Here is a 26942-nt window from a genome sequence, read left to right as displayed (position 1 = left end):
TCTTTAAATCTGTAATTTGATTTCATTTCTCATACTTTATTTTATCATAACGGTTTTTCATAGTTAATCATACCTGTTTCAGCTTAGTTCAATGCATTTCCCCCACCCCCTCTACCGGTCAAGTTCTAAGCAAAAAACTCCAGGTACAACCTCTGTGGAGCATGTAAGTGTACCTTCCCTTACTAATATTTTTTCTACCTTAGTTTCCCATTCTCCATATCTCTTCTCCCTTGTTCTTTCTTACTCATTATTCAAGACATTCTATATTTATTTTAGCTTATTTTTTTACTTATCTATGTAACTGTCATCTTTTATCCATAAGAGTTTTCCTTCTTGCCTATTGTAATAAATACATCATTTTTTTTCTCACATTTCATTTTGTTTTCTATTTCCGAGACTATTTACATATTTTATTATGTTAATTCTATTACTCATCATTTACATTGTCTTTTGAACCTTTTATTATGTTCATTTCTTGAACACTTTTTTGTTATTTAATTTTTTTATCATTTAGTTTGTATAATTCTTACCTCTATATATTACATTTCATCTTCTATTGTTATCAATTATCTCTATCTACTTAATTTATTGTTATGTATATTTCCAATTTTTTTTCATTCTATTTGTATGTTATGAGCTATGGTTGTTATCTCTTCTTAGATTTTTCAGCATTGAAATTTAGATCGAAATGTCGGCACAAATAAATAAGTTTTTATTTATTAGCTTGGAAATATTAGCTAAATGGAAGCATTTATTTGTTAAGTTTGCACGAAAAAAAAAAACATAAATTAAAATCAAAAAGAAAACCTTCAGATAAGGAAAATTAAAATAAAAAATCCAATCAAAAATTACTAGTTACAATTATTACAAATTGATGAACTCCGATAGGTTAGAGGTCTTGAGGTTCTTTGCGATAGGTCGGAAATGATGTTCTTCTCATAATTCATGTCTGTGGGCCCACAAATTGAAATGGCACTCCGCTAAACCACGCATCAAGGTCTGGTGATTATTCTATATAAAAGCGACTGGTCGACCATACTATACCAAGGCGACTGAACCACTTTACCATACTAAGACGACTGCGTGACTGAACTATATCAAGCCGACTGTACCATACCCAGGCTAATGGGCGACTGTACCGTACCAAGGCAACTAGGCGACTGTACATAGGCCACTGAGCTTGAGGTGATGACAGAGCTGTGAATACTGCATCTAATTATCAGCGATTCTTCTCCTTTTCAATCTTTGGCGCCCAACTTCTAGTTCGACATGCAAGCCAGACGGAGACTCCAATAGAAAATCATCTCCTCTACCAACATACCTGAATTCTGACGGAGCGACAGCATTCACAGCCTGTTCCAATAGGGTGACTACTTTATTGGTTGCTAGCCGTGAACAGGGTTCCCATCATTGTGATAAGTAAACTGATAACCATTGGTTGTGCCTTGAGTAATTGAACCAGTTGGATGACTAGGTACAAGCATGCCAGGCAGCTGGAGCTGGAGACTATGAAAAAGGGACCCTCTGGAGTTGTCATAGTATCGAGCTCCAAAATAATGAATAGGAGAACCCGAGGGGTTAAGAGGAGAAACACCACCACTAGTAGATTGAGGTGGTGAAGGAGACAGACTGACCCTTATCTGTTGGGGATCAATGCAATGGCGGTACTGTAGTCCAGAACCTTTGCTCACCTTAACACTGGTTTTTAACTGTATGCGCTCAAGCTGAAGTGCTCTAACAGAAAATCGTTTCTGAACAGAAGTAGTTCTCTCCTTCCCTGGCACACCATCCAGGAGAGTATCTTTTGCTACCGCCAGGAAAATTTCCTTCAACCAGTCTCTTCCACCTGAAGGTAACCTTTGAGTGTTCTGAAATGGTGGTAAGAAGTGATGCTTCCAAAGCCTGTTCTTCTGCGCAGCATTTCGTGGACCACTTTTCACAACTTGGGGAACTGTTCCAGTCTCCCAAAATGTCTCTATTGAGCCGTTGAGTTCATTTGGAAGTGGCAATTGACAGGAGGTCATTAGTGCAACATTTGTCTCCTTTGAACTCGAATTAGGTGTTAAATACCCCATGATCACCCAGCCAAATATTGTTTTGAGAGCGTCGGGGTAACCCTCCTGACTTACACATACCCCTGGTAGAATTTGTCCGAATAAATCGGCACCTAACAAAAAATCGATAGGACCTGGTTTTCCAAATGCTTTATCAGCCAAGTTATATTTTAGAAAATGTTTGGGAATCACATTGTGTATTGAGCAGGAAGGTGTCTTACCCGTTATCACGGCATTTGTTTTAAGACAAGGATAGAATAAGTGCTAGGGCACTAAGGTGCAACCCACCTGAAAATTCCCATCTTTAATTGGGTTACCTCCGAAACCATGCAAAGGTTGGGGCTTAATACTCCACGCTAAACCTAAAATTTGTGCATAGGCTCATGTAATAAACAATCGCTATGAACCACAGTCAATAAAAATTCTTATGGGCAAGTATTGTCCATCAGGGTCCTCAATTCTAGCAATGGCAGTACCTAATAGAACTGAGCCACTGGACTGGGATAACGATGACAGAACTGAATCCTTTGCATCCCTAAGTTTCTTGTCAGAACTTGGCATATTTTCTGAGGAAGGATCTCGCTCTAATAATATATCATTATTTTGGGAGGATGAAAAGTATTAGTAACTTTCCCACCCGCGTCATTCATCCACCTATTAGTAGGTATCCGAAAATGCAACAATGAATCTTGTCGCCTATCACATTGATTACAACAGCCAGGGGAAGTATATCTATTAGCATAATTACTGGGCAATAAACAATTATAATAAAAATTAAGCAGTCGTATTTTGTCAAACTGTTGTTTATTCTAAAAAAATGATAGAAAAAATTTAAATTAATGTGGTAAAAATGACAAGTAGTATCTCAAAAACATTAACAGCATCAATGGGCCCCCAGGATGGGGTAGGTTGGTAAAGAATAAGGAAAACTTTAACATAAGTTGATTCATTGTTTAAAATTCACAATTTGTTATCTACCATTTTATTTTTTACCTTAGATCATTTTTGCATACATACGTGAAATGTAGCAATAAAAATATATATTATTTATCAATCATAAAACTTACAAATATAATATATATAATATACATATAACTAAAGTTCATGAACAAAAATTATAACTTAATTATAGAAATATAAACTAATCTGCTTCACATGAAAGATATATTTGGTAGGCAAAGCATTTTTTTTCTTTGATATTTTGATATTAAACATAGTAAGATGACAAGTTTACATAAAATGGAAAATGAGATAGAGTGTAGTTTATTCATTTTGATTTCTTAAGGTATGGTTATTTTATTTGAAGGAGACATTAACAGAAAAAAGCAGACAACGAAAAATAAAAAAATCAGGATCATGATGATAATAGTTACTTATCAGATAATACATATCTTTAATATACAACAGGTGGTTCTAAACTCATTTAAAGAAAAATGAATGAGAACCTGTGACTAATGACTTTGAGGACTGATGAACACAACCTCCTTCACAACTACTTGTTACAGCTCTGCTAAGAAGTGTCTACTTCATGGAGCAACCATTGCTCCTGGTGCTACCTGTTGATGCGCCAAATAATATTTATGGAATTCATTCTCACCATAAAGTACCACTGCACCAATGTTCTCTATAGATTATTGTACTCCACTTTCCCATATTTCTATAGAGAGATAGGTTGATATACTGGTATTTTTTTAAATTTTAAGTTATTTATAATATGGAAACACTATATTATCAGGTTGCTATGAATATTATGTAAATTGAAAAATTTACATAATAAATGTAACGGACTACAAATTTTTATTAATTGCAGAATATATGATTATAGGAGAAAGAAAGCATTGGTTATTAATATAAAAGATGTAATTTCTGATATAAACAAAAGTAAAAATAATTCAAAATTTAAATAAACAAAATATAAACTTAAATCTGAACATCACATTACATTAAATAAAATTTTTATAATTTTCATAAACTACTTGGTTTCTGATTTCTTGATGCAAGTTCACCATTGGATGAGATAATTTCTTTATAATTATTCCTGCTTCTAACTGCACTTGAATAAAAATTTTTGGAATGTTATCATAGTTATTTGATCATGATCATATTTACATAGCTCGCCGTTTACATCATCTATATTACCATATAGAACATTTTGTAGTTATGAAAATACTTGTACTAATATTTCACTTGAGATAATTTTCTCTAGCAAGACTAAAACGTACCTTATTCAAGATAAATTAACTTTTTCTGGCCGTGACCTGCACACTCTTGCCTTGGTGGCTTCTGAGAAGAAACTGCTTGATCTGTTCTTACAGTACCTGACACTGGTCAAATATTTAAACAAATGAAAGTTTTTTTTTTTCTTTTTTAATTGTCACTAGCAATCTTTTTATGTTCAAAAATAATTGCTAATTATTTTTAAGCCTTTAAAAAATTAATCTATTTTGGAAATGTAAAATAACAGGTTTTACAACTTCTCACTGATGTCATATATCATTAATATTAAGTGAATGGTGATGAGCATCTTTTTGATTTAGACCGCGCTGTTCCTGTCTTTCAATAAAAATTATCCTTACATTCAAATATTTAAATTTACAAACCAAATACTAAAAAGACTCATTTTACTTATAAATGTAATTGATCAACACAATGCATAAATATGCTATTAAAAATGTCTAACAATCCTGTATTTCAAAAGAATTATTTATAAATTGTTAACAATTCTTAATTTAGACATACATTTATTGATCAACTTTTAATTATATCATTAATAATATTAATTTTTAATATTATTAATAAAATAAAAAAAGTTCATCTTGTCTTCAGCTGTCAACTAGTGAACATCACTATATTGTAATCAACTTTGTTTACTAGACTCATTTACTAAATAATATCTTTGTTGAGTCCACATTCATCAATATTGTTTGCAATATAGTGATAGTGAGTATTTGGTGTGGTGTAACTTATTATAAAACTGTTTATTATATTTGAATTGATAAAGTGGGAAGTTAAGGAAAATGATCAATACCAAAGTTAAGAAGGAACTAGTAAGTAGGAGACATCTTAAGATCTTTGATATTATCGCAACCTATCCCCATCACACGTGCTCCCACTACCTATCCTCTATACTATAATCATTATTCCAGCAGCTCTCGTCATGGCATTATGTACAGTATGTAAAGGAGCGGTCAGGGGAAGATAAGACTTCCTTCACCTGCTCAAATTGCATAACAGATAGCAAATGCTGTAACATCACAGAAAATGATGTAGCCTTAATTAAGACAAAAGAATTGTGCTGCCCCAATTGTGAGTCCCCAGCTGAGCAAGTAACTGGGGACTATATTGGCGCTCCAAGTAGCAATATATCAGAAAATATTGCACCATAGCCGGTTAAACACCCGGAGGCAATAGTGTTATACATTGGGGCAGCCTCACAATTAAGTCAACAACCCAAGACATAGATATGGTAGTAAGAAAAAGACCTCTAACCCTCATCGATAGTTGTTCATTTCGCCTGCCTAATAGTCCCAAACAAGGTGCTACATCTAAGAAAAGTTAAAAGAGATTTCACCATGGGGTACCAAGGATGGGAGAGCAACGAATGGATATACCTACGCGAGGAGATGACCCCTGCCAACCGGCATCTTTACTGGCTGGGGAGGCAGAAGAGGGCCGCCAGCAATGTTAAGTATCTGGCTCACTAGGGGACAGGTTCGTTGCCGACGCAAAGATAGCCAGCCAGCAATTGTTCAAAATAAAGCCAAAGACATTGAAGCCATCCAATGACTGCAATTACTTCATAAATCCACAATGTATAAAATTCTATTTTTTATAAAGTATTTTTTTTATCATTTTATTCTATCGGGAGACTCATACTTTTATTTTTCACACATCTACATTTAATTTAAAACATGATTATAAATTTATTTTATCTTATTGTTTTTCTGTACCAAGTGTATGAAGTCAGCCTTCAACCTAATGCCAGGCCCTCCTTCACTTTTAAATCGCTTGTTTGATGGTAGTGGACTGCATAATATAATTATAAATAAAACATAATTAACTGAAACAAAAATCTATTGCATAAATTACATCTGAAGTAGGAGGTCGCCGAAACAACAGGTGTGTTAGTTAATTTTGAATAATTAGTCTATGGATTTGATGATGCTGGTGTAAATTATATTGATAGGTGTGGACTTACATCATGGCTTGGTTATCCTCTCTTCATTCCTAATTTTCCTCCCTCTTCCTCTGTTCTGGTAGGCATTTCCGGGTGTCTCTACTCACTCATTTTCTAGTGGAATATAAATGAAGAGAAACAAATGGCTGCCTCTAGACTCACTAGAGTGTGAGTGCTTTTGTTTTCTCGGCCACATGGGGTACTGGTGTTCATGATCAGCCATATGATTGTGGTTATTTCAAGCCTTTCGTTTAAATGGAACACTGAATATTATTTTTTATTTCTTATTATATTCGGGGATTAATATTATTATTTTCTATATATTTATATTTTCTCGGGGGGGTGCGGTCAGCAAAGAACAACATAAATAAACAAAACCATATTTATTTATTTTATGCCGACGTTTCAACCTGAGTTTCAGGTCTTCATCAGGGGTTGTGGCGTAGATACTAGATAATCTACGGTCAACTATCTACACCTCATATTTATATTTTATAGTATATTTATTAACTTTTTCTCTAGTATTAATTTTTTTTTTTTAAATTACCAGATGTATTTATATTTTTTCAAATAACATATCATCTTTGTTTTTGTTTTATCTTAAAATTTATATTTATATTTTCACAATTCTATAGATATTTCAAAATGACTTTCTATTATTAGTTTAGCTTTTGAGCTAAAAGGAAATTAGTAAACGTACCCTCTCCCTTGATGATAAATCAAATACCTTTTTCATCACATCATTCAACTACTTTCTATATTCCATTTAGAAATCTGACATCCTGTCATGTTAACTTCCAATCCCTTTCCACACATTATCACGAATTCCTAAATTATTTCCTCCAAACTTTTTACCAAACCATTGCTGTCTCATAAACCTGGCTTATAACCAATATTCCAACTTCCTCTGTCTTTATCCCCAACAACACTCTCCTTCGTCATGACTGAATAAATCAAACAGGTAGTGGTGTTACCCTATACGTTCATGATAATCTGAGGGCCAAAATCTTCCTGAAGTCTCCTTCCCTTGACATCCCTCATATGGAATACATTTTTGTTAAGTTTCCTCAAGCTCCTTTTCCCTCCTCTGTAATGTCATTTACCGCCCACTTCGAGTCCGTTTTGATGAAACATTTGAATCCTCCTTCCTTTCATATATTCCTCTCTTCCAGAATATAATAATAACTGCAGGCAATCTTAACACCAACCTTCTCACAGATTCTCCCAATAGATCAGACCTCATGGACCTAATTTTTTCCCTAGACCTGATTATTGTTCCCTACCAATCCATACATCATACCCAGTCCATTGATTCCTGGGTTGATTTACTTATCATTGATTCTCCACAAAACCTTTTGTCCTCCTTCCAAATTCCTACATCTTTTCTTTCATCTCCAATCCCTACTCTGTAATATTTATCTTGCCCCTACTCTGTTGCTAATTCCAAAGAAAATTAGTTGGTGAAATCTTGATTCCTTAACCATAGAAAACATCAGTCCCTATCTTAACCCTTTTCACTCCTAATACTCCACACAATCCACCTTATTGAAAATTTCCCAGGACCTCCAATCCTCCACAGACAATCAGCTAATTTCTAACCCACAAATCCATAACTGTACTTAAACAATTCCTAAAACTCCGTGATTCCATTCCTCAGAATACCTGTCAGCTCCTTGTATCCTCACTTGTTTTACCCCACTTTGACTACAGTTTCTTGGTCTACTGTGGGCTATCTGCAGGTATAGTGTTGAGACTAAAGAGACTCATGAATTACTTCGTAAAATTTATCTTCGGGTTTCCCAAGCACTTCATTGTGAGCTATGTATAAACCAATTACTATTACAAATTATAATTTAACTGAAGGTTTTTTATCTTATTTCAATATGTACACTGAAACTTTCAAATACCTGTATATGTTCTGCTCATTGTAACAGTTAATACCTGTTTATGTTCTGCTCATTGTAATAGTTAATACCTGTCTATGTTCTGCTCCTTGTAACGGTAAATATGTTTTATTTCTATTTGACAAGAGACTTAAAACATCACTACAATACATTATGCATTAGTGAAATTTTAAATAGAATCCTTGATTTAAAAAAAATAATACCAGAAACGTAACTGAATATTTCCATAATCTTTTTGCCCTTAATTTAACTCCAAATTCATGTTCTGGCGAGAGAGCATTTTCTATACCAGTTATAAAATTTAAATTAGACACAAGTTGAAATTAAAACTGATACATAAATAAATTATAAACAAAAAACATTTCAGACGGGATTGAGAACACCCTCACATTGCTTAACTCAAATGAGAAAGCAGCACCTTTATGTTACCTTATGATAAAACTATTTTAACAAGAAGTCCATTTAATTCTTTTAGCTTTAAAAATAAGAAATTCTACTTTAGATTGAACCAAAATATTACACTTCACAACTAATGGCATCCCAAACTGAAGGAAAATTTACTGTAATTTTATTTATTTATTTTTTTTAATTTCTCATCTGTATGACGAGCCATTATATGTTTTTTCATATCTCCAGATTGTAATGATTTATAATCACAGGAAGGACATTGATAAGATTTTTCACCTGTGTGACGACCCATTATATGTTTTTTTAAATCTCCAGATCTTACTGATTTATAATCACAATAAGGACATTGATGAGCCTTCTCGCCTGTGTGACGGGCCATGATATGGTTTTTCATATTTCCGGATCGGGTTGATTTATAATCACAATATGGACATTGATGTGGCTTCTCACCTGTGTGACGGGCCATAATATGAGTTTGCATACTTCCAGATCTTACTGATTTATAATCACAGTGAGGACATTGGTGTGACTTTTCTCCTGTATGATGACCCATTATATGATTTTTCAAATCCCAAGAACCTACTGACTTATAATCACAATAAGGACATTGATGAGGCTTCTCACCTGTGTGACGGGCCATTATATGATTTTTCATTTTTTGGGATCCTACTGATTTATAATCACAGTGAGGACATTGATAGGCCTTCTCACCTGTATGACGAGCCATTATATGATTTTTCATATGTTCAGATCGTATTGATTTATAATCACAGTGAGGACATTGATGGGTCTTCTCACCTGTACGGGCCATAATATGCCTTTTCTGATTTCTAGATTGGGCTGATTTTTCATCAAAATTTGATTGGCAACTATCCGTGGCACCTATAATCAATAAATTATCATATTAAAAAATTAAATAAGGCTATTAAGCGGATATATTATTATAAAATGTTTGAAAACTTTTACAAAATATACTCGATAACTTCTTAACATTTTCCTTCTAAAACATTTTATACAATTAATTAAAGAGGTATGAATACATGATTTTGTATCAATGATGAGTTTCCTCTTTTTGTGATTCACTTAAGTAGTCATTATTACTATTATTCTCTTTTCACAGGAATGGTTTAACATGTCCCATTTCCTTGTAGCCAGTTCTTCTTTATATCATGGGATCATGCTCATGATAGTTATTATTTTGACACTTATATGCCCCATATTTTGTAATTTATAAATTATGTATCTCTTTTTGACCCAAAATAGTAGTTTTTTGACATTTCCATATTAAGTCGAACAAACAAAAAACTATGTCAAAGCCAGAGACAAAGAAGATAATTGTTTCAAATATCAATAAACTAAAGGAAGGAATATTAATTGGACTTCAAACAATGTAGCTTCTAGGTGTTTTCTGCTTTTAAGAAATATCAAATGAAAAGAAATTGGCAGAGTGAAGTTGTTTGAAGGAGTATTATTTTTTTGTTTTGTAGGGAATCTAATCAAGGTTCAACTGAATTTCATTTTGTTCATAAGTTTTTTCTACTGGATAAATCGATGATTTCAATAGCTAAGAACCTTCCCAGGACAAAACTGAACATTTAGAAAAAAAAAAGCATGAAAAAAGGTTAAGAAATTTCAGAGATCATAATAGATAAGAATAAATTAGAACCAGAGATATAAAATAAAATGTCAAAAAGATTTTCTTTATTTGAAACAACTATTTCATCCTTTTTAGGTGCATTAAGTCTGAATGGTTAACATGATTTAAAAGAGCACACATTTAGCAATCCAACGGTTGTAGAAACATAGGATTTGGATGAAGTGCGTAAGAGTTATAAATTATTATATGAACAATGGACAATGGTAAAAAAAAAAAATCCAAATAGATAATGTTAGAAAAATTATCAATTGCTTTGATCAATGTTTTTTAAGGGTATCAGATGATGCTAATAACAGATATGATGTACTTCTTCCAAAAAAAAAGTCAGTTTACCTACTTTGCTTGAACCGTCTTTAGGTTTTTATAATTATTTTTGAGAATAAAATCATTTAATAGAATTAGAATTTTTTTTCTTTTTTCCAGAACATTTGGAGATCTTAGATAAGCAACAAATGAACATTATATTTTATTCAGGTAGATAAAAAAAATAAATATTTTTGGAATTAATTTTAGTGTATAACATGAAAACTGCACCTACGAAGAAAAATGTTACCAACTACATTATAGTAATGAAATAAAAAATAATTTATTATTCTGGGACTAGGTCCCTTAGAAACAATTATAAGGTAAAATTAATTTTACAATAATATATATTGGCCAAAAAACAGTGTACCACACTTAATTATAACTTTGTTAAAATTGTAAATAAATAATTTTAAATACAAAGAAGAAAATAAAAATTAAAGAATTAACTGACTAACTACATAAAAAACAAAACAAAAATGTAATAAAAAAAATATCTATACTAATATAATATTAGATTAGATTGCTGAAGTAAAAGTTAGTTAAATAGAAGGGTTGGTAGATGACATATTTTAGAGGGAATGGAGTTCCAGTGATTTTATATTTCATTGACATTTCTCCTTCATAATGGGCCAGTATATGATTTTTAATATGTCAAGAACATATTGATTAATAATCACAATGAGGACATTGATGAGACATTTCTCCTTCATAATGGGCCAGTATATGATTTTTAATACCTCAAGAACCTATTTATTAATAATCACAATGAGGACATTGATGGGACATTTCTCCTTCATAATTGGCCAGTATATGATTTTTAATACCTCAAGAACCTATTGATTAATAATCACAATGAGGACATTGATGGGACATTTCTCCTTCATAATTGGCCAGTATATGATTTTTAATACCTCAAGAACCTATTGATTAATAATCACAATGAGGACATTGATGGGACATTTCTCCTTCATAATGGGCCAGTATATGATTTTTAATATCTCAAGAACCTATTGATTAATAATCACACTGAGGGTATTGATGGAACTTCTCACCTGTGTGACGGGCCATGATATGCTTGTTCAGATCTCCAGATCTTACTGATTTATAATCACAATGAGGACATTGATGAGACTTCTCACTTGTATGACGGCTCATGATATGGTTTTTCAAATCTCCAAATTGTACTGATCTATAATCACAATGAGGACATTGATGAGGCCTCTCACCTGTGTGACGAGCCATTATATGGTTTTTCATATTATCGGATCTTATTGATTTATAATCACAGTGAGGACATTGAAGTGACTTTTCTCCTGCGTGACATGTCATTATATGACTTTTCATTTCTTTAGATGCAACTGCTTTATAATCACAGTGAGGACATTGACAGGTCTTCTCACCTCTATGACAACTATCCTTGGCACCTATAAGCAATAAATTATCATATTAAAAATTTGAATAAAGCTATATAGTAAAAATCAATCAAATATGAGTTATTATTTTAAAATGTTTGGAAACTTTTAGAAAACATAATTTATAACTTCTTTAAATTTTTTGTAAAAATGTACAGTTTTTAAAACATTTTGTACAATAAATTATAGCGGTATATATGATTTTGTATCAATGATGAGTATCCTCTTTTTTTGATTCACTAAAGTAATCATTATTATAATCTTTTCACAGAAATGGTTCAACATATCCCATTTCCTAATAACCGAGTAACTAGTTCTTCTTCATATCATGAAGTCATGCCGGATGATAGTCATATTGCTGGGACTTATACGCTCTATATTTTATAAATTATAACAGGGGTGGCCAACTTTTCTGTATATAAGATCTACTTCTTCTCTTAAAAGTGTGTCGCAATCGACTTGTCATAGGCGTAGTCTACAGGGGAAAAAGGAGTGTGAAATGCATACTATATTTATACACAGTGTTTCAGTATAAGGCGCATTCCAGTGAATATTAAACAACAATATTGTAAAAGAAGTAAGTAAGTTCCCATTCTTCATTGCAGAGATAAGTTTTCGATTTTGTTGGTTTAATACTCATGTTCTATACTAGAATGAAAAAAAAATATGACAATTTAAAGAATAAATACTGAATATAATATCTTCCTGGAAAATTCAAAAACTCCTGGAACACGGTAATTATCTCCGTTACATTGTGAGAAATAATAACAATACTGCATACTATGATTGGGGACAGCAATAAAACTATATAAAAATCTAATATAGATATATTCAAATTTACAAGAAGTATGTTAAAGTTACAATATACTTATTACGGCTTATAATACTGACTTCTTAATGTGAATAGAATTATTGTTATTTCTAATATATTTGTAATATTGTCCCTTATTTTTATCTCAGTGTAACAGCCTGTAAGTTTAGAGATCTTTTTTCGAGAATGTTCACTTGTCAACTAAATAGATAGCTAAGAAAAGCAATTCAATTTAAACAAAGAAATAGTACTTGTATTTTAAACAGAAAAATAATTGAAACTCAGTGTGGTCACTGAGGATAAATAATATTGATTCATAATAATATTGTTAATATAAAAGAAAAGAAGCTATTGTATGACACTACCAAATATTCAAGTTAACTAACAAACAGTGTTCTTCAATGAGTCAAGTCTTACTCTTGCGTTCACATGTTGCATTCGGTGACAAGTGCAACACAGAAGTCATAATGTATTGTTCTGTATGGAGATCACAGTGTCAGGCTGTCAGAATTCTAGGAATTCTCATAATGCATTAAACTATTGCTAGAAAGTTTCGTCTTCAACAATTGCTTCAAACTCCATGGTACACAGAATTCCACCCCAGACAATGTGACCGATCAAACGACTAAAATTGGCCTCGCGATCGACTGGTCGATTGTAATTAACTTGTTGGCCACCCCTGATTTATTAAATATGTCTCACTTTTTAACCCAAAAAAGTGATTCTCTTATACTAAAAAAGATGTAGATTTAGATGTATCTGTTAATAATAGAGAAAAAAAAAGGATTTCAGAAAAAAGTAAAAAGGATGACAATAAAAAAAAATGAAAATTAGGAAAAGAAAAATATGAAAGGACTAAAACAATAAGAAAAAAATCATGTACTACTATTATATATTTTAATATTTTAAAATATCTATGCCTATGTGATGCAAGATTAATACGCAATTGTCCAACTAGATTTAGTATGCAATATATATAGCAACCCAAAGCAGTTGGGCAGCACTGCTTTTTTTAATATAGTGTGTGTGTCTCTAGTAAAATGTCCACTATCAATGGTAGTAGCCATTTTGAAAATTATTAAATCATTTTAAATTTCAACTAAAGGAATTTCACAAGTGAAGAATTTCAGTGAACTGTTTTTATTGAATCAAAAGATAAATAGTGACCATGGTCGTGATGAACTGTGAAATAAACTAAATCAATTTTAAATACTATTATTTTTGAGTTTAAAGTGCAAATCTGCTGAGAAAAATTAAATTAACATAACAGACAAACAATTGGAATGGAATACTAAAACAAGTATTAGTGATTTTGTTTTAATAGAGAGTAATTTTAATTGTCCTAAAATATATTGTATTTGCATTCTAAAACGCTTGACTTTGGGGATATTATAAAAAGTGAAGGTCATACGACAAAACAAATTAACATAACATTACAGAAGATGGTAGAGCTGAGAGAAGATTGGGCGCTCATGGAGTGAGGTAAGAATAACATAGCCCCACCCTTACAGCGACCACTCTATGTATCCCTATTCTCCATGGATATATTCAGCAAAATCTTCTCATCAGCCAGTAATAATAACACCAAATTTATTATTAATAACAATGTATTATCGCATAGGCATGATGCAAAGATAACAAGATGGTTAATCTATAATAGTCCGTTATAAAGTTATGGATGAATTAAAATTTTAATATTTTAAGACATAAGGATTCACACATGATGTGCATGGACCCAGTTACATACTATATCATTACATTTTAATTTCAAACATAAACAAAATTACCTTTTATCTTTTTTTTCTCCATTTTATTTCTACCGCCCAGAACGTCATCACCCAAAGATGGGTCATAGGATTCGAAATCTTGCTTATCCATCACAAAATCCATATCTGGAGGATTTAAATCATCTGACTGCAGAAATGAGGGAACAGCTCTTGAATCTATAAATTAATAAATCATATTCCATAAGTATTACGTAGTGATTGATCATGTGTTTGTTTTACTGTGAGCTTAGGGACTGTTATGTAATTAGTGCCACATAAATTTCAGTAGACACGGATAATGTTAAGATAAGAAAACATTAAAAAATTTAAACGACTGTTTCATGTTCAATTAATTAGCATAGACTAACTGGTCCTGTTAAGTCTGTCTTAGCAAACGATCTACTTACTAAACTAAGTATTACTATAGAATAATGCAAATGAGGTTGTCAGTTTAAAGGTAAAATTGATCCGAGTAGCAAAAATAGCACTTGACCACTTCTACCACAAACCTGACAATGTTATTCATAATGATGCAACAACTATATAATAAAAATCTAATCAATTTATTAAGGAATAGTTACAATATTTTAAAACTTCTTCCAAGTACATTGCCAATTTAACTTCTTCACTAGTTCTGTTTTATAATTTCGGTGATTTATTTACAATCTAAATATTGCCCACAGAAGTGCAATAGGACTGGGTTGGTTAAAATAAATGAAGAGACTGTATGAAATGGAATGAGAGGACTCTAAGAAATGGAATGAGTGGACTGCATGAAATGGAATGAGTGGACTGTATGGAATGGAATGATTGGACTGTATATTGTGTATGTGGGCTACTCTGCTCCAAGAATTATTTATAATTCATAAATATTTCTTGATTTAGACTTAACAAATAAACTATAACTTTAATAATCAAAATAAGAATGTTTTCTCAATACTATTAATAATAATTAAAATTTTCTTAATATTCATTATTAATAATTCAATTTCCAAAGTCTCTGTTCTGTTCATTGTAACAGTAAAAACTTTTTGAATTTATTGGTTAAGAGACATAAAATGTCATTACAATATATTGATATCATATTATAATTAAATTCATTCATATTGGAATTAAAATACTATTATTAAATTAAATAATCCTTTCATAAAAAGTAACACCACAATATATTACAAGGTTCTTTATACGCTTGTATAGTGCCTACTCTACAGTTAATAAGATAAATGTTTCTCACCTTCATCTGGAACAAGCATTTCTTCTTCTTGCTCAACAAATGCTTCTTGTTTAACATGAGTCAGTCCACCTGCTGATAAGAAAATAATATATTTTTTTTTTTAATTATTTATTTATTGTAATTTACAACTGTACAAAATAATACAATAGGTAAATATGTAGTATTTACCCATTGGTGGTACTTCAATCATTAATTTAAACTAGAAGGTCTCGTGGCCATCTTCTTTTCAGACGCCTCAGAGGATTATCAGGGATTGTTAAGGATGAAAGATCAAGAATTAATGGGTTAAAATAATATTTACAACAAGGACCAGGAACCATCTCCTTACACATATAAAACATTTAATAAGCCCATCCAAACTCATTTAAGAGGGAGAAAACAAAATTTTAATGCTTTGCTCTTCTATATTACTTAACACACATATTAAATAAATATACAACCCATTTCTTTTGGATCCCAATTTTTGAAGACAAGACAGAAAGCAAGATAAAAAGAAAAAATAATTTAACATATGAAAAAAAAATATGATAACAAAGGTCAATTATAAAGAAAAAGTAAATAAAATATAATGGTCGAACTAAATGAGGAACCAACAAGAGAAAATACTACTCTAAGAGTCCCTCCCAACAATGACGGATGTGGAGAGGTGTGAAACAGTGAAATGGCAACAGTGCTTAAAGTAACTAGAGGAAATAAAGTATCAGAATAGAATCAGTCTCTTTTGAATTTTTTTCTTTTAACAAACTCAAAACGCCTTACCTTCATCTGGAATGAGTAGTTCTTCTTCTTTCACGAACATTTCTTGTTTTACATGCGCAAGTCCACCTGCTGATATGAAAATAATATTTATAACCAGGAACAGGGAGTATAATACATTTTATCAGTATAGCAAACGGAATATCAAATATCTTTATGGCGACCGAATAGCTAAATAAAAGAACATGTCTTTCCTCAAAAGAATATCTTAAATATTCTTTTCTATGTAGCACCTGTTTTAATTTTTTTATAGTCCGCTCAGATGTGATCCCCACAGGTTAAAGCAGCCTCTCGTAGCTGGCTACTAGCTGAGCCTGCTGGCTGATGGCAAAAAATGACCAACATACTGGGAGTGTCCCTTAGCTCTGCAACTTTTATCTATTTCAAGTTTATATTTAAAATGATTAAATAATTTATTCTAATTCCACAATATACTAACAAGAAAGGGCTTTATACACTAACTTTCAAAATATCAAATGAATTTGAGAAAAAATTTACATATAAAATAAAAATTGGTGTTGCCAAGAGGAATTTGACACATTGCTGTGATTCTTCTATTCATATAGATATCTCTATAGATTGATACAAGATATTGTCATAGTTTTATTTGATCCATCTATTTATTATTTCATTTGGCTTCATCAATCTTTAACAAATTTCAGTTACACTAAAATAAAGGTTTATTTAAAATATTGAAAAAACACATCTGACTACAAGTTATTATTACTTTGTAAATAACACACGTAAAGAAAAATGAAATCTAAAGTTAATATTAATTATGTTAATATTCTCATTACTAAATTTTATCTTTTACTTTAAAAGTTATCTATATTGCTAATTCATCCTATACTGAAATACGAATAGAACAAGTAAATTCAAGAGAGAGGGACTGATGGACAAAGTTAATGGAATCAAGCTGTAGCTTTCTTTGAATCAGAGATGAGGATGTTTAAAATTAAACAGGCAGCTAAAACATAAATTAATAACTTTTTTTTCTACAGAAAACCAGGAAATATTACACTATAGGAAAAAATTGATACAAACTTTAACATCATCAAAACTAACAAAGAAGGCCCAGAAACCCAAAAGTGAAGCTCATTAGTAGATGAACATGATGAAAGATTAAATAAGTCATAACGATTAAATTTAGAATGGCCTGCTTTGTGTAGGTGCGATCCCGCTCATAATTTAGTAAAATATAATACAGCTCACCTTTGCCTGGATAAAGCAGTTCGTAAGGGAAATGCTTATTTTAGTCATCCTGTTCAAATACATTGGGTTGCTACCATACACAGCATAGCGGTTGTGCTGTAATCAATGTTTAGATCGAACATCTAAGCAAGGGAAAGGAACAAAGAAGACTGGACACTAGTTTTTTAGGGGCAAGGAGATGACAGCTCCCGGACGCATGGTGATGGACATCATTCAAAAGAAGACATCAAGAGTCTGCAGTCATCCAAGAAGAGTATATAATTGATGGAAGAAAGATACTTTTTGTTTGGATCGCCGGTGAATTGGACATAACCTGGAAGTTAGAATAGGACAAAGCCTTTGTGTACTGTCAGTGGTAGCGCCTTTAGAAAGAAGACATCGTGAACCATCAGCCATCAAAGAAGCATATATAATTGGTCTTTTTGCTCTACTTAGGATTTAATTATATTTGTAAAAGTAGCTGTTAATTTAGTTAAGTGTTAATGTGTTGAGGGAAACCCATTCTTAGATAAAAGTCAATAATATTATATATAATTTGAAATAAAATTCTCATATCTTGTTAATATTGAATCTTTTCATTTAACCTTGTCATTTATAATGAAAGCTATACTTTAGATCAGAGAATAAATAAAAACTGAAAATTCCCATTTATTTATTTTAAATAAATTTAGAATACTACAATATAGACTTAAAAAACTAAAACAAAATAGTTAAAAGAAATAATTAAATGAATAAATAAGTTAAAAAATAAATTAACAGGTTCAAAAGGTAAAAAAAAAAAAATAATGGATAATTTCAGAGCTAATTCCCATGAGGATGATGACGTATGAACTTGAGGGAGTACAAAGTAATATTTTTCACCAAGATCGCTATATCATCGATGCTAACACCTAGGTCTTCTATAAATCTCCTTGTTTTATTTGGTAATGTTTTTTTAAAAGATCTAAACCAGAGACCACTCCTGGTGAACTCTCTCTCCGAAGGACATGCAGAATTTTTCATTGAGAAAAGGGATGTATTTTCCATGTATTTCCTTCTTTTCCCTTTCCACTTCACCTACCTGATTGAGGTAAAAAGGCCAAGAAAAGGAAATATCTTAAAATATAAGACTTGATTCAATTTTAACTAATAAAAATAAAAGTGTCCACTTTGTTATTAGAATTGAATTTTCATTGTATAATTTACAACAAAGATTATATCAAGTTAATATTTTCCTCACCGTAATCCATTTCCAGTCCCTCCTCTTCTTTGATAACAATTGTTGATACTACAACAAGTTCAAATAACTAATTAATTAAAAATTTTGACTAAGGTTCATTTATGATTTTATTCCATAATATAATTATTAGCAAAACATTGTAAAATTATAAACAGTATGGATAAATTAAATGGAAAACAAAAATTTCTGATTGTTCTAACTAAACTAAGACCTAATGTAATCATTACTTCCAATCTTATTCATTGTTACAAACTTTCATAAAAGAATATTGAAGGCAGATAATGAGAAATGTGTAACTCCATAAGGATCTCTAGTCTACATTCAATATGTTACAGAACATTTTTTAATTTTAATTAAATAACAAAACTGGGCTTTGATTTAAAATTAAACCAGGACCAGACATCTCATAAAGGACTGGCAACAGCATCTGATTTATTTGAGTGTACATAATCTAAACAGTTTTAGTGCATGTGAGTTAAGTCATAAAACAAAATAATAATAATCTGGAGCAGTGTGACATCATTCAGCCTTCACTTAAGAACCTACTTCGAGTTGTAATCAATCCTCATTCGTTTCAGAACAGATATTTCTATATTATTCACAGTGGCAATACTTTCATTAACTGATTTTTCAAATGAATACTTTAGTTGACATGTATACCAACTCCTATTTTAACAGCTTTCAAATAAGTACTTTCAATAATATGTCTTTTTCCAAAATTTTAACCTTTTCCTTAAGAAAAAGTATGGAAGAAACATAAAAATAAAAGATTAATAAAATTTATATTTTACTTTTAACCATTTATTCAATGCTAAATTGTAATAGAATCAATATTAAAATTATTAAAAATGATACTGTCGGACTACTTAAATAATCTGAAAACTGGCTTGTTTAATTTTAAAATGAGGTGATTAATAAAAACCATTACAGCCGTTTTTAAGGACATCGAAAATTAGAGAAATCAATTATGTAAAGTGGCACTTTCGGTAGGCAGATAATATAAAAAAGTAACAGTAACATCACAAGCGTATAACACTATTAAATATACATAGTAAGTAACTTACAACTTTTCCGTTTTAAGCTAAACAGTTCACAGAAACACAAATATACTAGATTTTGTAAAAGATTTGGTTATTAGCATTTGGGGGACCTTTAAATGTTTATTTCTGACAATAATTGGATTCAACACTTTGTATGATCACATTACTTCTCTTTACTGTGCATTGGGAAATAAAACTACAAAAGAATAAATCAAAGAGAATAAATAATATTCCGCAGTGAAATCCCTATTACAACTTCAAGAAACAGTAGAAATCATGAGGACCCTATAAAAATTTGGAACATTTAACAATAATATTAAGATAAGCTTACATGAATAGTAGGTTTCATCAGCCATTTCTGTTGGTATAGAAATCACCCAGAATTATTTGTTCCTGAAAAATAAATAAAATATGAACTGTACTTACAATACAATGGATTGTAAATATGTACAATTAGGATTTTGACTTTTCTAGAAATTGTTAAAATTTCTTTAAAAATTGCTATACTTAATAGCAATAAGCAAAGTGTTATAGGATCGAATGCCAATTGATAATGAACTTAATGTTCAATTATATCAGTAATGTTTTGAGGATACATTTAGGATGAGATTATAGGATACCCAAAGACAGGAGTACTACCACAAAGAATATTAAAACGTATTAATAATAAAACTGAAAAGAATCCTCTATGCTATAAATATAATAATATTATCAAAAAGTTAAAATCCAACTTACAACACAGGTGTCACCTTCCATCAACTGGAACCTTCAACTATTAAGAACGTCTTGTTCATTAATGAGTCGATCAAACGAATTACAGTGTATTAGATAATAATTCTCACACTTATTTTTGGTGCAAAATATGCTTAATAATTTATTTAATATAATTTTTTTTAATGAAGGATATTGAATACTGGTACAACCTAATCAACAACAACATTTAATAATTTAGAATACAAAATATTTATTTGAAAAAGAACACTTGTAATAATAACTAGTTACACTACCATGGGAGTCTTTTTATTTTATTTTTGTTATCCCTCATTCCTGGGGGTTGTGCGCTAGAATTGCGCATACCACTGCCACCAATAATTGTCTCTATTATTTATTGCAGCCTAGCGCTCGGGTGAGCGCCTTTTAGATGGGACTACACCTTATCCACCTGCATCCGTCCGGGTGCATCCTCCAGCACGCCGTCTGGTCCAGCCCTTCTGGTCTCATTTTGCTTCTACACCTTCTTGTCTTGGTGGCTCGCCGATTCCGGGTGGTCAAGCCCTTCCTAACGTAAAGTGCATCGGGCCAACGACCCCCTTCCACCCGTAGATGAATTCTCTGAGTAAGCGATAATTCATCTCCTCCATCAGACGAGGGAAGTCTGACTAGGCGAGGGCGAATATCTCGGTTTTACTCAACAATCTGGCACGGTGTCCTTCCATGGTGGTGCAATCCAATACTATATGCTTTGCATTTTCAGGGACTCCACACATAGGGCACCGGGGGTCAATGTTCTTACCAAAACTTTGCAGCTTTTCCCAGAACCCACCATGTCCTGTTAGAATCTGCGAGACTCAATAATCCAGGAGGACCCACCCCGCTCTCAGTCTTGAAAGGACGGTTGGGAAGAACTTCCTCAAAGTAGCGCCTTTTTGGCTCGCCTGCCACCGTCCATCCCATTGTTCAATGGAATCCTCTTATCTATCGTAGCATCTTCTTCCATAGGTTCGGGGTCTCGCCAATCCTCTCTCAGAGTCCCTCCGCTACCAACCCCTGCCTCTTTACTTCGCACTTGACAAAATCCTCCTTGAGAATGAGGTCCATGGGCATCGCTCCGGCCAGCACCTGCACCGCCTCGTGCTCCACGCAGGGAATGCTTATTTCTGAATACCCAGGAACATGTCTTTATAAATGGTCATCGTAGCAGAGTACCTGATTCCCCAGAACGCACCCCTATCCTGCTCAATCCATTGAGTGATAGGGTCACCCTTTCCCTTAAATATATCAGGTGAGGAGAGGCATCAAATCATCTTCTTATCCTCACCCCGAGATACGACACTTCCTCGTCCAGTTTAGACTGATGATTAGCATCTGTCCTTGGATGTCCAAGAAAATAGGAAGAGCCCTATCAGTGGAGCCTCTTAAAAGTATAGCCTGAGTCTTAGCTGCGGCCATACTTAATTCCCTCCTCTCACACCATTCTCCTATGAGATCGGTACACCTGTCTGCTTCCATCTTCAATCTGGCTCTGCTGTTCTCGGCCACGATTACTGCCAGGTTGCCGATATAGGCCTTGGCAAGGACCTAGGACCGAACCCTGTGGGCATCCTCTTTCAAATTTTCCCTTCACCTCATAGTAGTTACCCCTAATCCTGACACTTCTATTACTAAGGTAACCACCTACCAGGGAGTATAAGTTACTGGGGTTGTTGAGCTCTTGCAATCGCTGAAGTACAATACTATCGAAGGCGGAGGATATGTCGAAGACATATTTCTCTACCCTCCCTTTGTTTGCAGACAGGAGTATTCTTCCAAGGAAATTGGTTGTTCTGGCGCCCCATTGTGGGTGTTTTGCATTAAGATCTCCTAGAAGGACTAAGTAGTCTGAAAGGGATCGATGGATAATGGCCAATTATGAATATTGTGCCGGCTTGCAACAGTTTTATAACGGTAGTTGGTAGGTTGACATCAAGTTGTGTTGTTAGTTCTTACTACAGGAAGAACGTTTTATGTTATTTAGCCGTAACTAATAAAACAGTAAAAACATTTTTTGTGTTAACCACCCCCAGCGTTCAACATGATTTGCTTCCATGTTATCTATTGGTAAATTTATTAACCCGTAATGATTAGTCGTGATTCCTTAGTTGGGCTTGGATTAGAAGTGCCAGTTTGGGAGTCCAATTCACCTGGTGTCACAGGCGGTGTATTTCTCAGTGATTTTCGTGGTCTTCGTTTAGCTGGAGAGTTTCTGGGTGTATTTCCCAGGTTTCGAGATCTTTTGGACTTTTTTTACTGGACCTTACCGTATGAAAATAACTTAGTGTAAATTTCTTAGTGGTGAGTCAAGATGAGAATAGAGAGTTGTAAGAAAAGAGGTTAAAAATAGTATAATATACGTAATAAAGGACTGAGCGGCACAATTCTCCTTCAAGGGGGCCAGAAGGCGACTGATTAAAGGCTGTAGCTCTTATCTCTAATATGAGTACAGCTGCCGTAAGTATTAAGGAATGCATACTCTGTTCACTTAAAAGTTTATAAATAAGTGATGACTTACCTATATTTTAGCTCTCATGTGAGCAGTATTACTTATTAATACACTGACACTGTTTTTATTCAAGTTTACTGAAAAATACAGTCTATTATGGGACACGATATAAAATACATTCAATTGCTAGCTAGTGCATGCGCACACTCAAACGTGGCATTTAACGCAACTGTTAGTCCACTGACATTACTTCTGTTATCAACGTCAAATCACGTCAGACACAGTTCGTTAATACTGTCGCTACATTAGACTGTTATGGCAGTAAATGCTGTCATGAGTGTAACTATCAAGCAGTTACACCATGGTATTACACCGTTTATTTCCTTCATAGCGAACTTAAGATATTTCATTTCTAACAATTTGGAGAATAATATTTTTACTATTAGTATTCCCTGCAAATTTGCCTTTACCTTAACAGTTTTGGAAACTGACCTCCCTAATAGAGCTTATTCGGAAATTGTGTAATAATAACCTCTTTGAATAATAATGATTTATCACAATTTTGTGGAACTGTGGTTTGAAGTAGGTTCTTAAATCACCCGACTTTCAAATAATTGGGGAAGATGGCACCCCCTCTTGGTTGGCACACCTCTCCTACTCTTAAGGGCATTTCTGCTGGTAACAAACTAATTCAACAAATCAACAAGTGTTACCTGTAATTTAATCAAAGCATCTGCTCAATCATTAAGCACAACCAGTGCCTCTTCTGGCCAGTAGTAAAACCTTACCTCCTCTAGTGCCCTGTGTGGAGAAAAGAGTCTAAGGGCAAGAGAGAGCCATTTTCTCTAGGAAAATAATTTTCTTTCTTCTCATTGAAAATCATTTTCATCATGTCTGAGTAGAGCATTTAGGAAATGGTTCCCAGGCAACAGAGAGGGCTGCGAAGGAGAAGGAATCAAGGTAGTAATTTCACCACTTTCAATGTCTTTTACTTCTTCAACCTTCATCACCATCAATAGCTACAATTTCCATAGAACCAAGTAAATCTTAAAATACATTAACCCATTATAACTAGAAATGTATTCTTTTGATTACCTTCTAAAATCCTGTCATAAATTCAATTCTTTTTAATTAAGCTTCTTATACAGTCAACAAGGCTAAATTATTATGCAGTTATTGTGTCCATCTGTTTCTTCAACTTAACTTAATGCTCGACACTGAATGAAGAATCTCAATCTTAAGGATTTATACAAAGTCTAAATTAGGTTCAGTTATCCTCTTTTCACCTAATTATCCCAACACCTTACCTTATTTTCCATCTTATGAACCAAATTAGACAAAGTTTTCATAGACCATGGTGCACGGAAGGTGCAATCCGTAATTACTAAATATAATTCACTCATTTACTCTATTTTCTGCATTTTATTGAGTCAGCGCATGGGCTAACCATTATTTGGTCTTGAACCGAAACAACTGAAGAATACTTATCCTCACCAATCCCTTTCTCCTCAAGATGGAAAGGGCAGTGGCCAATAGATTTATTGTAATTTCAAATAGATGATTTGAATTCTGGCAATGGCCAGATGCTCCGTTCATGTAGAGTGTTTGCTGCTTTACCACACTTACTCAGCCTCCACTGGCTCAATAACGATGACGCAGTGAGAGGGATGCGCTAGATTCTCAAAGTGCTCTGCTCTATCCCTTTCGTGGGGAATAGAGAGGGCTCGGGGATCCTCACGTAGAGAGTTTAAATATTGTACATCATAATGTAAACGTGATTAGAGTACTTTTATTTAAGTAGTGTTATTGTTATTGTATAATCCAAGTATTCCCTGGGTTTGATAGTTTGGGAATATTACCCGCATTACTTGTAAATTGCTGGTATCAATGGAGTGGACTGTATTTGAAATAAATTATAATTATAATGAACAAAACCTCTATTCTTTTAATCTTTATGAAACATTTGATTGTATTTGTTTTGCCCAAAAGGGGTTACAATATAATTATTAGAATTTGCATTAATTTAGCCTCTTTCTATGTTTACAAGGAATTATGGTAGGGATTATAAGTTGCTTGGTTTGGATGTACCGATGGCAGATAGGTTTCTCTCCTGCTCTTTTCTTCTCATCTTGCCACCTCTCTTACCTGAGTGTGGTGAAGTTCTACTCACTCATGTCTGTTTATAGAAAATGGCTTTCTTAAAATGTGCCAGCTCTTTCAGCCCCTGTACAGTTCAATATGGCTACAAACAACTATCCTAACCTTGTTGTAGAGACCAAGATGGCTACCAAGCCTCCTACTTCTTATCTTTGCCACTAGATAGGATCATGAATATCTATTCAAATGTGAGGGGACACCTTTCTCAAACAGTTATATTACTTCAAAATTTTAATTATTTTATTTTATTCTTACTTCTTCATATACAAAGTTTGATTATGATCATTTTATTTATCTTCCTGTTTATATACATATAGAGATTTTAATTATTTATATATAATTTTTTTTCATTTATTGTTTATCAATAAATAAAAAATTTATTTAATTTTCTGCATTTTATTTAGTTTCTGATCACTGGAAATACAATAATTCTATCAATCATTTTCTATTGTATTTCTATAAAATAGAAAATGATAAATTTCTCATATCAATTATGTTTCGGTCCACTTCTACACCCTGAATATTTAAAAAAAAATTGTTTTCTGGTTCTCTAGCTTTAATTAGAGGTTTGATACTGTTATGGCGGGTAGGGGTTCAAAAGGAATCTTTACTAGCACAACTGTGAAAAGAAAAGAAATGAACTGCCGAATTTTGTTATTATTGTATTTTAAATAAGTGAACATAATAAAAAAAAACAAAATATAGAAAATATACAAACTAGAAAAAAAAGAACAAAGCAAACTTAAAACTATTACAAAAATTAAATAAAGGTTGAACAAGAGCAAAAAAAAAGTTTTTATATCACCAAGAGTGATTGATGAGGCCCCGCTGTGGGTAGATTATGTCCTGGTGAACCTCTGTGAAGTTGGCCCCCCATCCTTGAAAAATTTCGATTTTTTTTTTTGTTCTAGTAGTATCCATAAGAGTTCTAGAGTTATCGATTATTTATAGGAATAGTTCTGATGTTTAAAACATCAATAATACCGGTCAAATGCCCGCGCGTAAAATAAGTCTTTTGTGAAACTTTAACACCGTATTTTCCTGGCAACATTAGGGATTTATTTAATAAGGATAATTTTTAGAACTCTTGGGGGGGGGGGGGCCAACAGAACTCCCAAAAAACGAAAAAAAATTCCAAAAATTTTTGATCGCGAATTTTCCACCAGCGAAATCGTATAAATTTAAAATTCTTAGAGTTCTAGTAGTTTCTACATACAATTCAAAGTTCCTGATAAAAAAAAAGAATTATTTATGTTGTTTAATAGAAATAAATACCAATTAAACATTACGCAAGATTTTTGTGCAACTTCGCAGCCATTTATCTTTTTTGCATGCAACATTACGGATTTATTTAATAAGCATAATTTTTAGAACTCTTGGGGGGGCCAACAGAACTCCCAAAAAATGAAAAAAAAAAATTTCCAAAAATTTTTGATCGCACATTTGTGACTTATGAAGTCGTAGAAATTAAAAATTCTTTGAGTTCTAGTAGCTCCTATATGGGATTTAAAGATTCTAATAAAAAAAAGAAACATTTGAGTTATTTAATACAACAAAAATACCAATTAAAAATTACGCACGTCATTTGTGCAACATTTGACACCGAATATTGTTTTTTCTGAAAACAATA

General features: G+C 32.5%; 1 protein-coding gene across 7 annotated transcripts in view; it reads right to left on the bottom strand.

Annotated features, from left to right (window-relative positions):
- Nucleotides 1–3021: 3021 nt before the first annotated feature.
- Nucleotides 3022–26942, bottom strand: part of LOC106691134 (zinc finger protein 345) — a 46152-nt gene continuing 22231 nt past the window's right edge. For 2 of the 7 annotated variants that reach the window (XM_067048825.1, XM_067048826.1), the window contains exons 3-8: nt 18917–18964; nt 16489–16557; nt 15730–15801; nt 14517–14672; nt 11559–11930; nt 6111–9425 (exon numbers count right to left, since the gene is read on the bottom strand). In XM_067048825.1, the coding sequence (XP_066904926.1) occupies nt 8704–9425; nt 11559–11930; nt 14517–14672; nt 15730–15801; nt 16489–16557; nt 18917–18964 (1439 nt within the window). In that variant the 3' untranslated portion in view covers nt 6111–8703. Of the gene's footprint in view, nt 9426–11558; nt 11931–14516; nt 14673–15729; nt 15802–16488; nt 16558–18916; nt 18965–26942 lie in introns of all 7 variants that reach the window. The other 5 variants (XM_067048828.1, XM_067048827.1, XM_067048829.1 and 2 more) reach the window with 5 other exon arrangements.

The sequence above is a fragment of the Halyomorpha halys genome, unplaced genomic scaffold, assembly GCF_000696795.3.
Source record: "Halyomorpha halys isolate HHAL.00 unplaced genomic scaffold, Hhal_1.1 Scaffold2104.1, whole genome shotgun sequence".
Lineage (NCBI taxonomy): Eukaryota > Metazoa > Arthropoda > Insecta > Hemiptera > Pentatomidae > Halyomorpha > Halyomorpha halys.
Note: the sequence above shows the minus strand (reverse complement) of the source record. Positions and strands in the feature narration are given on the sequence as shown.